The 13255-nt window shown below is 37.9% G+C and overlaps 1 protein-coding gene across 15 annotated transcripts in view; it reads left to right on the top strand.

Annotated features, from left to right (window-relative positions):
* The window catches only part of BPTF (bromodomain PHD finger transcription factor), a 128066-nt gene that overhangs the window by 87566 nt on the left and 27245 nt on the right, over positions 1 to 13255 (top strand). For 8 of the 15 annotated variants that reach the window (XM_045511961.2, XM_045511960.2, XM_045511959.2 and 5 more), the window contains 8 exons: positions 507 to 635; positions 2641 to 2791; positions 3602 to 3725; positions 6299 to 6545; positions 6902 to 7063; positions 7280 to 7431; positions 8321 to 8429; positions 12955 to 13172. In XM_045511961.2, coding sequence (XP_045367917.2) covers positions 507 to 635; positions 2641 to 2791; positions 3602 to 3725; positions 6299 to 6545; positions 6902 to 7063; positions 7280 to 7431; positions 8321 to 8429; positions 12955 to 13172 — 1292 coding nt within the window. The remainder of the gene's footprint in view (positions 1 to 506; positions 636 to 2640; positions 2792 to 3601; positions 3726 to 6298; positions 6546 to 6901; positions 7064 to 7279; positions 7432 to 8320; positions 8430 to 12954; positions 13173 to 13255) is intronic. The other 7 variants (XM_074343498.1, XM_010948665.3, XM_010948664.3 and 4 more) reach the window with 3 other exon arrangements.

Raw genomic sequence — 13255 nt, 5'->3', positions numbered from 1 at the left:
CTTAACAGTTCACTTCGTTTTAAGCATGTCCGTTATTTATTGAAATATAATGCTAGTATTTAAAAAATACAGCTTTGCTGAAGTTTGGCAGCACATGCTGTCAAATCCTGGAGGCCACATAGGGGTTTCAGCTTAAAAGGTGAGTCACTAATGTGAGAACCAGTGTGAATTTTTAAAAGATACTTCTTATCATAGAGTATAAGTCATTTAAACTGGGACATCTGGAACTCTGTGCTTGCTGCTTCTCTCCTAGGGTTTTTATTATTTTGACTGAATTTTACCACCAGGAACTGAGCTGCTCCCGAACAGCATTTTGCTCAGTTTAGAAGTTTTTTGTGTGGAGGTATTGTTGCAGTCCAGCAGTGGTCCTGCAGTCATTCATTAAGCTAATGTTTCCAAAGTTTTATTCCATGTGTATCTCTTTTTTAAAGCACCAGATGCTGTACCTTTTTAGTCTCTGAACATTTCGGGTGGTTATTAATACTATGTGAATTAAATCATCATAGAAACATCTGAAACTGAAATCACAACAACTGAAATAATTAAGAGGCGAGATGTTGGTCCTTATGGCATTCGATCTGAATATTGTATCAGGAAAATCATTTGCCCCATTGGAGTTCCAGAAGCACCAAAAGGTAAGAACAGAAAGAATTCTGTTCTTTTATCATTCATCTGTTAGCCGTATCTTTCATGAATTGAAATTTGATTCTAATTATTTCCTTAACTTTTTGTTCAACTTTTGAAAAAATACTTTTTCATCACAAACTATTCTATTTTTTAAATGATAATTAACTGGTAAACGTAGCAAGAGTCCACTAGGCACACAGCGTCAGAGGAGGGGTACAAAGAGCTGTTACAATACCTCTTGTGATTAAGGCGTGGAGCACTGGCCCACACCAGACCGTCAACCAAGACAGCGGGCTTTGAGTCTGTCTGGTTGTAGTCCTGGAACCGGCTGCAGAATCTGAGACGTAAGTGGTTAGTGAAGATTTGTTGACTCAAGGGTTAAAGCTGCTGTTGTGTAAAGCTTTAGTGCTCAGGGTAGAAACAACCTAAGAGGCATAGAGTTACGCAGGGAACATTTATAGACACCCGCATGATAGGTTCTAAGTGGCAAGTACATAGAAGAATGGGATCCAGCCCCTGTTCTTAAGGAAGCAAAGAAAAGGTATTATAATGCCATACTTAAGAGTCAAAACTGTTGTTAACACTGAAAAGAGTCCAGTAAGGGGTCCAGATTTAAGATATATAAATAAAACAAAAATCAATTTTGGATATGCAATAAAAATACTTAGGAAAAAATCTATTAAGAAATATATAAAAAGAAAATGCTGTCTATAGATAGAAATTTACTCGCTTATAGAAGTTCATAGTCCCCAGAAGTATAAATTTAATTTTCAAATCTTGATTGAATTAAGTCAGAAGTTCATCTTGGAGGACAAACGACTGGGAATGGCTTTTTTGAAAAGAGTGCCTGTCCTAGTAGATACAAAATATTAGTAAAATTAAAACAATCTTGGCCTGGGATAGGAGTAGACACCTCAGCTGAGAGGCAGAGACACAGATGGAAGAAAGCAGTCCTGACCAGTCTTCAGTCTTGACCCTGCAGCCCTCACCACACAACACCACAGACTCCTCAGCACAGTCTCCTTAGCGCACACCGCCGCAGTCTCCTCAGTGCACACCACCACAGTCTCCTCAGCGCGCACAGTCTCCTCAGCGCGCACAGTCTCCTCAGCGTGCACAGTCTCCTCAGTGCACACCACCGCAGTCCCCTCAGCGCACACCGCCGCAGTCTCCTCAGCGCACAGTCTCCTCAGTGCACACCGCCGCAGTCTCCTCAGCGCACACAGTCTCCTCAGCGCACACCACCACAGTCTCCTTTAATTACTCTTCTTGTAGCTCTTCATGCAGCCCAGGTCCTACTGCCGTTTCAGTTTCCTTCTGTTGCTTCCCTGTGATTCTCCTGCGTCCCTGTTTCCTGAACATATGGGGAGGTTTAGTGCTCGTCTCTCCCTACTTTTTATTTTTAAAATCTTGTCACTGGGAGATTATATCTATTCTTAATAGTCTCAGATCCCTCTTTTACTTTGGTAAGTCTTCAGTCCCTCTTCTTGGTGCCGTGACAGGGAAATAGAGCTTGCCAGAGTTCTACATGGCAGGGGCCCCCAGCCCAACTGAGAGGAGCACGCCGTGCTGCTGAAAGAAAGCTGCGTGCGTGTTGCGGTCTGAAGGGTGGAGTGGGCGTCGGTCAGGTGACAGTAGAGGGCGGGGCGGGGCCCGGCAGTGGTGCTCCGGGCAGAGGAACGGGCTGTGTAAGGCTCAGAGGGCTTTTATGTCAGGCCAACAAGCTGTGGCCCATGAGCCTTGACCCACCATCTGCCTTTGCTAATAAAGTTTGATTGGAACACAGCCGCACTTACTCACTTATATATTGTCTTCGGCTCCTTTTATGATACAAAGGCAAGTTAAGAAGTTGTAACAGAGACCATCTGTCCTGCAAAGTTTAAAGTATTTACCATCTGGCCCTTTAAGAAAACACTTGCCAATCCCTGCTTTTCATGAGAGGAGATGCCAGAAGTACTATAATTTTAGAAGCTGTATTACTTAAAATACTCTTGATTTTTTTTTCCCCCAAAGAAACACCTACACCTCAGAGGAAAGGCCTTCGATCAAGTGCGTTGCGACCAAAGAGACCAGAAACGCCCAAGCAAACTGGCCCTGTTATTATCGAGACCTGGGTCGCAGAGGAAGAATTGGAATTATGGGAGATCAGGGCGTTTGCTGAGAGGTAAGGAAACGGCTAACGTGTGATCAGATATTTGAAGATTCTCAGCACTTCAGAATTGAAGAATTACCCCCTTAATAGCTTATTCAGTACGTCCTAATTTTACTCCCACCTTTTTGCTACCTGTGCATTGTTTATTAAGGGTCCTGTTTTCTAATTTTTAGCAGTTATTATCCACTTCTCAGTTTCTAATTATCTTAATTTAAATGTTTTATTTTTACATCAAAATGATTTTATACTTTTTGCATGATTTGAAACTTAACCAGATTTCCCTTAATATTAGATTGCTGATGCCTGATGGGGTACAGGCATACTTATGCTATTGCACTTTGCTGACAACTGTGTTTTTTATAACCTGAAGTTTTGTGGCATAGCTGCATTGAGCAAGTCTGTCGGTGCCATTTTCCCGACAGCATTTGCTCAGTTTGTGTTTCTGAATCACATTTTGGTAGTTCTCACAGTATTTCAGATTTTTTCGTTGTTATTATATTTGTTATGATGATCTGTGATCAGTGATCTTGGATGTTACTGCTACAACTCACTGAAGGCTCAGATAATTGTTAGGGTTTTTTAGCAATAAAATATTTTTTAATAGAAGGATATACTTTTTTTTTTTTAGACATGATGCTGTTGCACACTTAATAGACTACAGTGTAGCGTAAACATAACTTTTATATGCACTGGGAAACCAAAAAATTAGTGACTCGCTTTATTGTAATATTTGCTTTATTGCAGTAGTCTGGAACCAAACCCACAATATCTCTGTGAAATTCCTATGGTTTCTGATTAAGTTCTTCTTTTTTTTTCCTACAGGGTGGAGAAAGAAAAGGCACAAGCAGTTGAGCAACAGGCTAAGGTTAGTGAACAGAAGAAGGCAGAGGACTTCAAGGCCCAAATGGAGGCTCACCTCAAACAGCAGCGATTGGCTGCCCAGCAGGTGGGGGAGTTGGTACCAGTCCCCCCTGGCAATGAATTGACATCTTTAGCCAAAATCATGCACACTAAAAGCACAGTAATTGTATATTCCTATGATTTTAGTTTTTAAGTGTATCTCACATATATCTTAATTTTAATACTTGAAAATAACTTGGGATATACCAAGCTGCGGTTTTGCAAAAAGTGTACGTATTTAAAGAACAATGTTTGAAATATGATTTCTCTTACTATCTTTCTAGTTCATTGACTAGTTTGTAAAGATAATTTTTTCCTGCAAAATTCTAATCCATAAACCTCTGTAGTGTGTGAAAAAGCCAATTGTACTAAAACTGTAAGAGTTTGTTGTAATTCGTGATCATCAAACTGCTGTGGTTTCTTAATAATTCGATACTATGATGTACCATGTGTGCCTGACTATTTAGGGACCCATAAGAGATAATTACTCCTTCATTCATTAAAAAGTTACTGTAAAAGTTTTTAGCCAAACTTGCATATATGTATATAAATTTTCAGGATATAAATAAAATAGATAAAATAGGTATCATTGACTTAGTTATACATAACTGCTTAAAAATTAGATATTATATAAATAAATCAAACTCATCATTGCAAACATCCTTTTTTCCCTCACATTGTATGAAATATTTTTTCAAGTTCTTATATATCTTTTACAGTGGTTCACTATAGGTGATTGTCTTGATTTAATCAAAATTTGATATAACAGCCTTTTCGAGTTTAGTCACGTCTGTCTGTCTATTCATAGAAAGACTGGCCAGCTGTTTTTCAATTTGTGGATGTGTTTTGTCATTCTACAAAGTAACCTAAGGTTTTACTTTGCAGGGGAGAGGGGAAGGGTGGTCAGTTTCTTTAAGCTGATAATGAGCTTTTTCTCTGGCAGCTAAAAGTCAGGACCTGAACTTGGTGCATTAACCCTCTAAGTCCCCCTGGAGCATTATGTTCTCTGCTTTTCCGACGTGTGTCAGTTTCTGAGGTGATGGCCATACGTCCTGGATGTAGCCTGATTCGGTAGAAGCAGGATATGCCTAATTTATACATTACTTCACAATTTTTGTTTTTAATACCTTTTTTGACACAAGTCAATCTTCATTTTAATATGCTTTCCAAATTTAGCAATGAAGATGATCAAAACTTTTTTTTCTGGCACAAAATTTGAGAAATAATGCCAGCTAGAGTGTAATGACCAACTTGCCTTTTTGAACTTGTGCACAAACCCAGCAGATCCTGTTTACATGCCAAATCTGTGATTTGGTTTTTTCCCCCTATATTTTTTATTATTTAAAAAAACTTTTATACAGTTTTTAAAAGTTACTAAACTCCATTTAGTTATTACAAAATATTGGTTCCATTCCCCGTGTAACCCATTTAAATTTCTTTAAAAAGCTTATTTACAAAGGTAGTTATTTCCAATTTTTGAAGGCATATCCCCAGAAAATAACTACTAAATACGTGTTTAGTTTTCTTCCTGCCCCTTTTTTTTTAACTGACTCAATCAGTTGGTATTTCTAAGTATTCAAAACTAAACTATGTAATTTACTAAATTATGTAAAATACTTCACACTATTTTCAGGCATAGGGAACATGTACAAAAGTAGCAATAAAAAGACTGGGTGTGTGATGTCTTTGGTGAGCAGTTTCCGATGGCAAGAAATAGTTCAGCATTGGAATTTGATCTTCGTGTACATCTCAGCTCCGCCATTTACTGCCTCTATGGCCTTGGGCCTCTTACACAGCCTCTCCGGGTCTCAGTTTCCTCGTCTTTAAATCACAGTACCAGCAACTTCCTTGGGTTGGTCCGAGCATAATAATGAAGGTGAAGCATCTACCACCAGGTTTGCAGACAGTGCTACCTATAGTTTTTACGTGTGTAAACTTAAACTGTCACGTTGATAAGCTGTCAGGAAAAGGTGGCAATCTATGGGAGAAGATACACAAATTGTCTTTGATAACCTTGTAATCTGAAAGATCAGATGTTACTACTCTGTATAAAATAATCTAAAGGATTTTTCTGTAAAAATGTTTGAACTGAAAAACACAAGTCTAGAAAAGCTATTTATAATTTTTAGCTTGCTTGATTGCAGGTTTTTGTCAGTTTGGAATAGTGATATTTAAATGCTGACATGTTCTTTATGATTGGATGGATTAACATTATGGAAAAACAGAATCCTTTTACAGGTGCCATCATTGCTGTCCTAAACCCAACTTCTGAGTAGCAAGGTGTCCTTGTCTCCTGTAAGATCACCCATGTCTCATATTTTCAGTCTGAAAGCTTAGACCTTTGCACAGACTGGAAAAACTTGATCATTTCAAAATTTTTGATACGAAAAACTTACTACTTTGAATAAAATATATGTGATTTAAGAGTCAAAAAAGTATTGCCTTCATCAGGAAATTAAATCAAGTGTAAATATATATGGGCGTGTTTTCAGAAGTAAAATACTTTAGAATTTTGGTGCAGTTTCTTGGATTGGGAGGAATTGTGGCTGGACTTCCTGCAGAGTGATATTTTTATTTAGAATGATTTTGGTTCATGATTTCTCTCCCTGACTTTTCTAGAAACGATTGGAACAACAGAAGCCTACAGTGATTGCAGCTTCCACTACTTCCCCAACAAGCAGTACAACTAGTACCATCTCTCCAGCACAGAAAGTTATGGTAGCCCCCATAAGTGGCTCAGTTACAACTGGAACTAAAATGGTACTAACTACTAAAGTTGGATCTCCAGCTACAGTAACATTCCAGCAGAACAAGAACTTCCATCAGACCTTTGCTACCTGGGTTAAGCAAGGCCAGTCAAATTCAGGTACACGACTGTGAATAAATAAAAGATGGCTTTCATTCAAGAAAAAGAAATTTCAGTCCTTTACCTACTGAAATGAAACATTTCTTTAGAAAATTGTTTTTCTTCTGCAGCTGATTGAGCAAACTGTAACAGTTGGTTTGTTACAGATAATATTCATAATATTACATCAGTGAAGCTCCTCTCTTACATTATTTCACTTTCAACATTTACATAGTTCACTTACGTTGAGTGGAGAGGAATGTTTTTCTTAAAAATACAAAATGAGCCACATTTCATGCATTGGTGCCTTCCTAGAAGTCACTACGTTGCTGGTTATTTTAAATCTAAAGCTTATTAAATGTCTTATACCCCATTAGCCACCAGCACAGCTGCCACATCTGCTACAACCATTGCCAGCACAGGTCAGACGTTCCAAATTACAGGCAATCCAGTCACTATGGCAGGAAAAGTAATTACCAAACTGCCACTTCCTGCAAACAGCAAGATTGTCGCTGTAAATGTGCCAGCAACGCAAGGAGGTAAGGGAAATGTGAAGAGTTTTAATTCACATTTGCCAGATCATACTGTCGCCATTATTTTTCATTTCCTTTTCACTGATTTCAGCCCTTGGATCTCACATTTTATGTAGCCCACTATAAACCCCCGCCACACCTAGTTTCTCCTCAGAAACCAAGCACCACCTGATGCTTTCATTAAAGGGGCCGTTGTTAATTACTTCTTCATCTTCTTTGAAGGCGTTGTTCAAGTGCAGCAGAAAGTCCTGGGTATCATTCCATCGAGTACAGGTACAAGTCAGCAAACTTTTACTTCATTCCAGCCCAGGACGGCGACGGTCACAATTAGGCCCAACACCCCGGGCTCTGGAGGAACAGCAGGCACTTCACAAGTAAGAATTCTTGACAGGTTTGTTTGGCGTCGACCACATCGGGTGGAAGTTGTTATTTAGTGACCTCTTCCAGGATTAATATAACTTCTAATTTGTCTTTGCCTTTTACTTAATCTGTGACAAAGTATTGATTTTTTAAAAGTTTGTTAGTGATATTTCTAATGAACTGTTAATTTTTAACATCTAGTTAATAGCACATTAGTGTAGTTTATGAGTCGTAGGAATTGCTCTCCAGGATTTGATGAAGAAGTTTCCTTTATTGAAAACAATGGTCAGCACTGGACCACCCGGGAAACATGCTGTGCAGCTAAGAAAGAGAATGGAAAATGCAAACCCCAGCACTGTGACCGGCCTGTCAGGCGACATGCACACATGGGAGACACAGAATTTCTTTGGCACTAGTGTCATGGAAAAGGTTTAAAGTGCTTAGACTTGAGAATGTTCTAAAGGAACACTCAGATATGCTCTGTGGTCTCTCCTTTAAACCGTGAAGGAACTTCTGGCTTCTTCTGATCTTGCTCTTACATTCTCTGGGTTACAGATGGGATTGGAACTCAGGGAAACAGGGCTCAATACTTTCCTGTGGGCAGCTGCGGTGGTTGTAGAGCAGACCTTTGCCAGGTCTTGTTCCTTCTTTTTCGTGTGTAGGCTCTTCTTGGTATTAGTCATGGGGAATTTTGTGTGATCGCATTTGAATTACATTCTCTTCCTTCAAAATTCTATCTTTATTCTGATGCTTAATATAATTTAAAATGTGATGTCCAAGAGCTTCTTTCATTTCTCTGGGCATGTGTATCAGTATAGAATGTTTAAAGATCTGTGTTCTAAGTCTATCATGCTTTAGTCTTTTAAAAACATTTTAATTCATTGTCCTTTGTGTCATTTATAGGTAATCACAGGGCCTCAGATCCGCCCTGGTATGACGGTGATTAGGACACCACTCCAGCAGTCAACACTAGGAAAGGCAATTATTCGAACACCTGTGATGGTACAGCCAGGTATTCATCCATCCAGTATTATTTTGCATGGAGACAGCCAGTCCAGGAAATCTGTAGTACTCTGTATTTGGCACTCCACATACTAGAAAATACCAATATGAATAACGACTTCAAAGCAAACTAAATTTCTAATCCAGCATGGGATGCTCCCGTAGAGTCTGTTTCATTTCTGGCATTCAGTTAAGAGAAAGACAGATCCAAGTATGCTTATCAAAAATGTTTTTAAAACCTCTAGTAAATGTAATATATACGTTGAAATCATTGGAGTAAAGAGAAAGAGCAAAGAAAACAGTCTGTGTGGCAAAAGACAGAGAGAAAATCAAGGAAACAGCTAAGAAGCATTTAAGTGGAAACCATAAAACAAGATTACAAAGGCAATGCCTGCCCTTCATTAATGTAAATAGGTTAAAGCTTCCATATTAAAAGTTGAAGCCTGTAAAGATTGGGTGGAAAAAAAAACTAGCTGTACATTTATGATAAACATACCTAAAAGCAAATTACCACAGAAGATAAAAAATAAAAAGATGGCCAAAGATACACAAAACAAAGGACAAAAAAAGAAGGAAAGATATAACTCAGTAAGATTAAATAAATAAATAAGAAGGAAAGAAAGGTGGCGGAGGGAAGACATGGAAAACAGTCCTACTAATAATTGGACAGAGTTGAATTCAGTGTTTAAAAAAACAGTAATTAGGACAAAGAGGGTCATTTTCTTTTGTTTTGTTTGAGGGGCGGGGGTAGGTAATTAGGTCTACTTTTTATTTATTTTTTAGAGGAAGCATTGGGGATTGAACCCAGGACCTTGTGCGTGCTAAGCATGCACTCTACCACTTGAGCTATACCCTCCCCTCTAGGGGGTCATTTTCTATTGGCTTAAAGATAAAGGTTGCGATGAAGATGCAGTCTTGGATCTTTAAATAAGATGTCATTGAAGTATATAAAGCAAAAGTTATTTGAAATCAAGGAGGGGCTAACAGAAGCAGAAACAGATTGTATCAGCTTTGTACCTTTAACGAAACACATTAGTTTTAAATATTTATGAGCTGTTTGTTTGAAAATGGTCATATAATGAGCCATAGGTAAAACCTTGATGAATTCCAAAAAGTAGAATGTGTATAAGCTACATTTTCTTTGTAGTAAAGTTGGGAATTAATATTAAGATAATATAGTAACTTTTACTGGCTTGGACCCTAAAAATGTATGTTCTCAAAAGTAACTTTTATGTTAAAGAAACATCAAATGTATAATTATAAACAGTTAAATAGCAACTAAGCCATGCTGCAGAGCTGGACTGAGAGGCAGACTCATTCATTCAACAAATATTTGAGCACCTACTCTAAGCGGTTGAAACACACTGGTGAACAAAACAGAGGGAAAAAACCCACATTTTAAACCTTCATCAAAAGTTAGAAAAAAATAAAAGTCTCAAATGGAAACAGGAAGAAGGAAGTAAAATAAAAGTACAAGTAATGATAAGAAGACAGAAAAGGCAACTATTATTAAAATAAACCATTCTTTTCCAAGTCTCATCTTGAGGAAAGGGAACAAAACACTAGCTTACAAAAATTAGGAATGAAAAAATGCCATAAAGCCAGAATGAACTTTTTACAATAGGGAATTCTGAACAGATATCCTTACGGTAAGTCATTGAGAATTCTCACTGTCCATACTTAGGAACTAAATCCATTCAAATGACGAGGTATAATTATATACTGTGCTTAAAATTTTTAAGTCTTAATGACGTATCAAGGAAAGAAATTTGGATAATTTCCATAGACTACCTATAGAAAAGAATTCCACACCTCATGGTTTTTTATGGATAAAATTCTTTGAGATGGTTAGGAAACAGTTTCCTTCTTAAAAAAAATAGTTTCAGGGCATAGAGGGAAGAAAAGATTAATTCTTTCCCATTCATTTTATAACTTTGGCATATAATATAAAACATAGTATCGTATTTTTTTTAATGCAATCTCCTAGTGTCTCAGCAAAATTTACCCCAGAAAAGAAAGTAGTATTCATTATTTCAGTTAATGCTACAGGGACAGTTGATAAAATTCAGCATCTGTTCTCTTTTTTAAATAGCCATTAGGGTATGGGGAAGGGTGTAGCTCAGTGGTAGAGCGCATGCTTAGCATGCACGAGGTCCTGGGTTCAGTCCCTAGTACCTCCATTAAAAAATAGTAAATGGAAAAAAAATAATAAATGAACTAATTAACAAATGAACTAATTATTATTTTGGTTTCTTGAATATGTGTAAGCACACCTGACTGTCCTTTGTGATTGGGTTACCGCATTCTGTTGATTCTTATTTTGTAGTTGGCTTTATTCCTTTGATAACTGTGTAAGTTTAAAAAGCTAAAGATCTAATCTGTTCTTAGAAACAATAATTAGTACATATATGTAAACTAAAAAAAATGTAGTATACTGTATATGTGTATTTACATGCACTATAATGTGAATGTACAAAAAAAAAATAAAAAGGCAAAAAATATATATAAACAAACAAACCTAATCTAATGTGCCCCCCACCAACCTTTAAAAAATAAATAAATAAAATCTTAAAAATAGCCATCAGGCAGCTAACTAAAAAGAAAGCTAAAACTAATGTAAAGAAGAAGAAACATTTAAAGATGATAAGTGGTAATAACAGATAACTGAAACATTTGGTAAATTACAAGATAGTACTCTACATGTAGAGAGCCTTTGTTTCTTAATGCCTTATGTAGCTGCAATTACGTGTCTACTTGCATATGTGAATCTGTGGCTTCACATATGAGTGTGTCTGGTATATTGTAGAAAAAACAAGGTGGCCAGTGGGGCTGGTGAGTCTTAAGAGTTACGGTCAAAGAAGTGGAGGGCAGTGTGTGTCTGAGTGTGTGCAGGTCAGCTTACCCCTGTTCCTACCACCACACTAGCCTTTCCCAAAGTTGAACACTCCCAGGATGTTTAAAAAAAAAAAAAAAGTTTTAATTTTTGAATTTGCATTTTGATTGATAATCTCAAAATAAATCAACCTGAACATACTGGGGATCATCTGAATGACCACCATGTAATCAGTCAGTACCAGCCCTTTTACCCATCTGCGTTTATGATGACACCGTATCAATACCAGGTGATAAACTAGAGTAACTTCTCATAAACTGTTCGTCAAACTGCAGTACAAGGACAAAGTGTTGGGCCCTGGAAATTCTCACATTCAAGCACTTGTCTGTATATACTGTTTTTTGATTCATCTTGAGGAATAAATGGGTGAGAATAACCAGGAAACGCTTAGAAGAAAGAGTAATGATGGAAGTTACACTGCCAGTTGTTAAAGCATATTACAAGCCACCAGAATTTAGGAGGGTGATACCAAAGGACACTAGACCGACTGGAGAAATACAGATACTGTAATGCTGTCGTACTGTTTCTAACTGCTGGGATATGTTATTCCAGTGGTAGTACTGGCAGGCGTTCAGTGAAGTGGGCACCCAGTGGTGGTGGGAGCATGATTGGGTATAACCTTTCTAAAACTCAGTTTTATCTTATGTTCATACTATGAACCCAGTAATTTTGGGAGGAGTTTGTTTTAAGGAAATAATTAGAAGCACTTAAAAATTTATAAGCAGGGATTTCACTATGATGTTATTTAAAAAAAGAAAAAGGGAAAGTGTTCTAAATGTCAGCATAGATTCAATTTTACACATAATGCAGTATTAAACTCTGGTCACTAAAAGAAATATACACAGAAATACATCTGTACACGTAGAAGGAAAAACAGGAAGTGAATACAAACCTTTAGAACTGTGGCTTTTTTACTATTCATAATGAATTCAGACTTTGTAAATGTAAGATTAGCTACCAAATAATTACTACCTGCCTCTTCTTCCATTTCATCAACGTGAGTGAGAAACTGAAATTTTTAGAAGGTTGTAGAGCCATTTCAGTTAAACTTCATTTGCTCTGTGGATGTTTATTTAACAGTAACTGTGGAAGCGTTTGCTGAGCACGTTGCTCTGGAATTGGAGACAAGGGTTCTTGCCCTCATGGTTCTTCCAAGCTGTATGGCAAATAACAATGAGAAAAGCTCATATATAAATATAATTGGCTCAGAATATTACAGATTCCGTATGACTTGTTTAAAATCACATGAATTAATTATAATTAGATTATCTTATTTTTAAATTTATATTCCTAAGGAAAGGCAGCCTTATAAATGACACATTTCACATACTCTCTTCAGTCTTCCCTATTGTCATTTTGGCTTTAGACTCATAGGAAGAACATTAATTGTTTCTTCCCCTCTGCTACAGACAGCAGAAACTGGAGAATGGCTGTCAGCAAGCTGAGTGAAGGCAGGCTCACTGACAGCCGGCAGGGTCCTCTGGGTGTGGGTGTGTGACTGGGTGTAGCCTTTGTCTGTTGGCATCCTGTGCGTCTTACTGAAAATTCAGAAGAATGCATTCATCTGTAGTGTTGAACAGTGTTTCACCTCAGCCTCTTGCTAAGGGCACGTGAGCACGCTAATGTTCTGCTGTTCACATAGGTGCTCCTCAGCAGGTGGTGACGCAGATCATCAGAGGGCAGCCGGTTTCCACTGCGATCTCTGCCCCCAGCACAGTCCCCTCGGCACCTGCGCAGAAGGGGCTACCTTCAGGAGCACCCAGTGCAAATCTGCAGTCTTCAGCCTCCCAGTCCCCTCGCCCCCAGCAAGGACAGGTGAAGCTGACCATGGCTCAACTCACTCAGCTAACGCAGGGCCACGTAAGTCATGTGACTGGCATTTTACTTTTAGAAATGATCTTGTTTATTCTTGCTGTAAGTTTTAAAATATGGACGTATTCTCA

Source organism: Camelus bactrianus, chromosome 16 (assembly GCF_048773025.1).
Source record: "Camelus bactrianus isolate YW-2024 breed Bactrian camel chromosome 16, ASM4877302v1, whole genome shotgun sequence".
In the NCBI taxonomy this organism is placed as follows: Eukaryota; Metazoa; Chordata; class Mammalia; order Artiodactyla; family Camelidae; genus Camelus; species Camelus bactrianus.
Note: the sequence above shows the minus strand (reverse complement) of the source record. Positions and strands in the feature narration are given on the sequence as shown.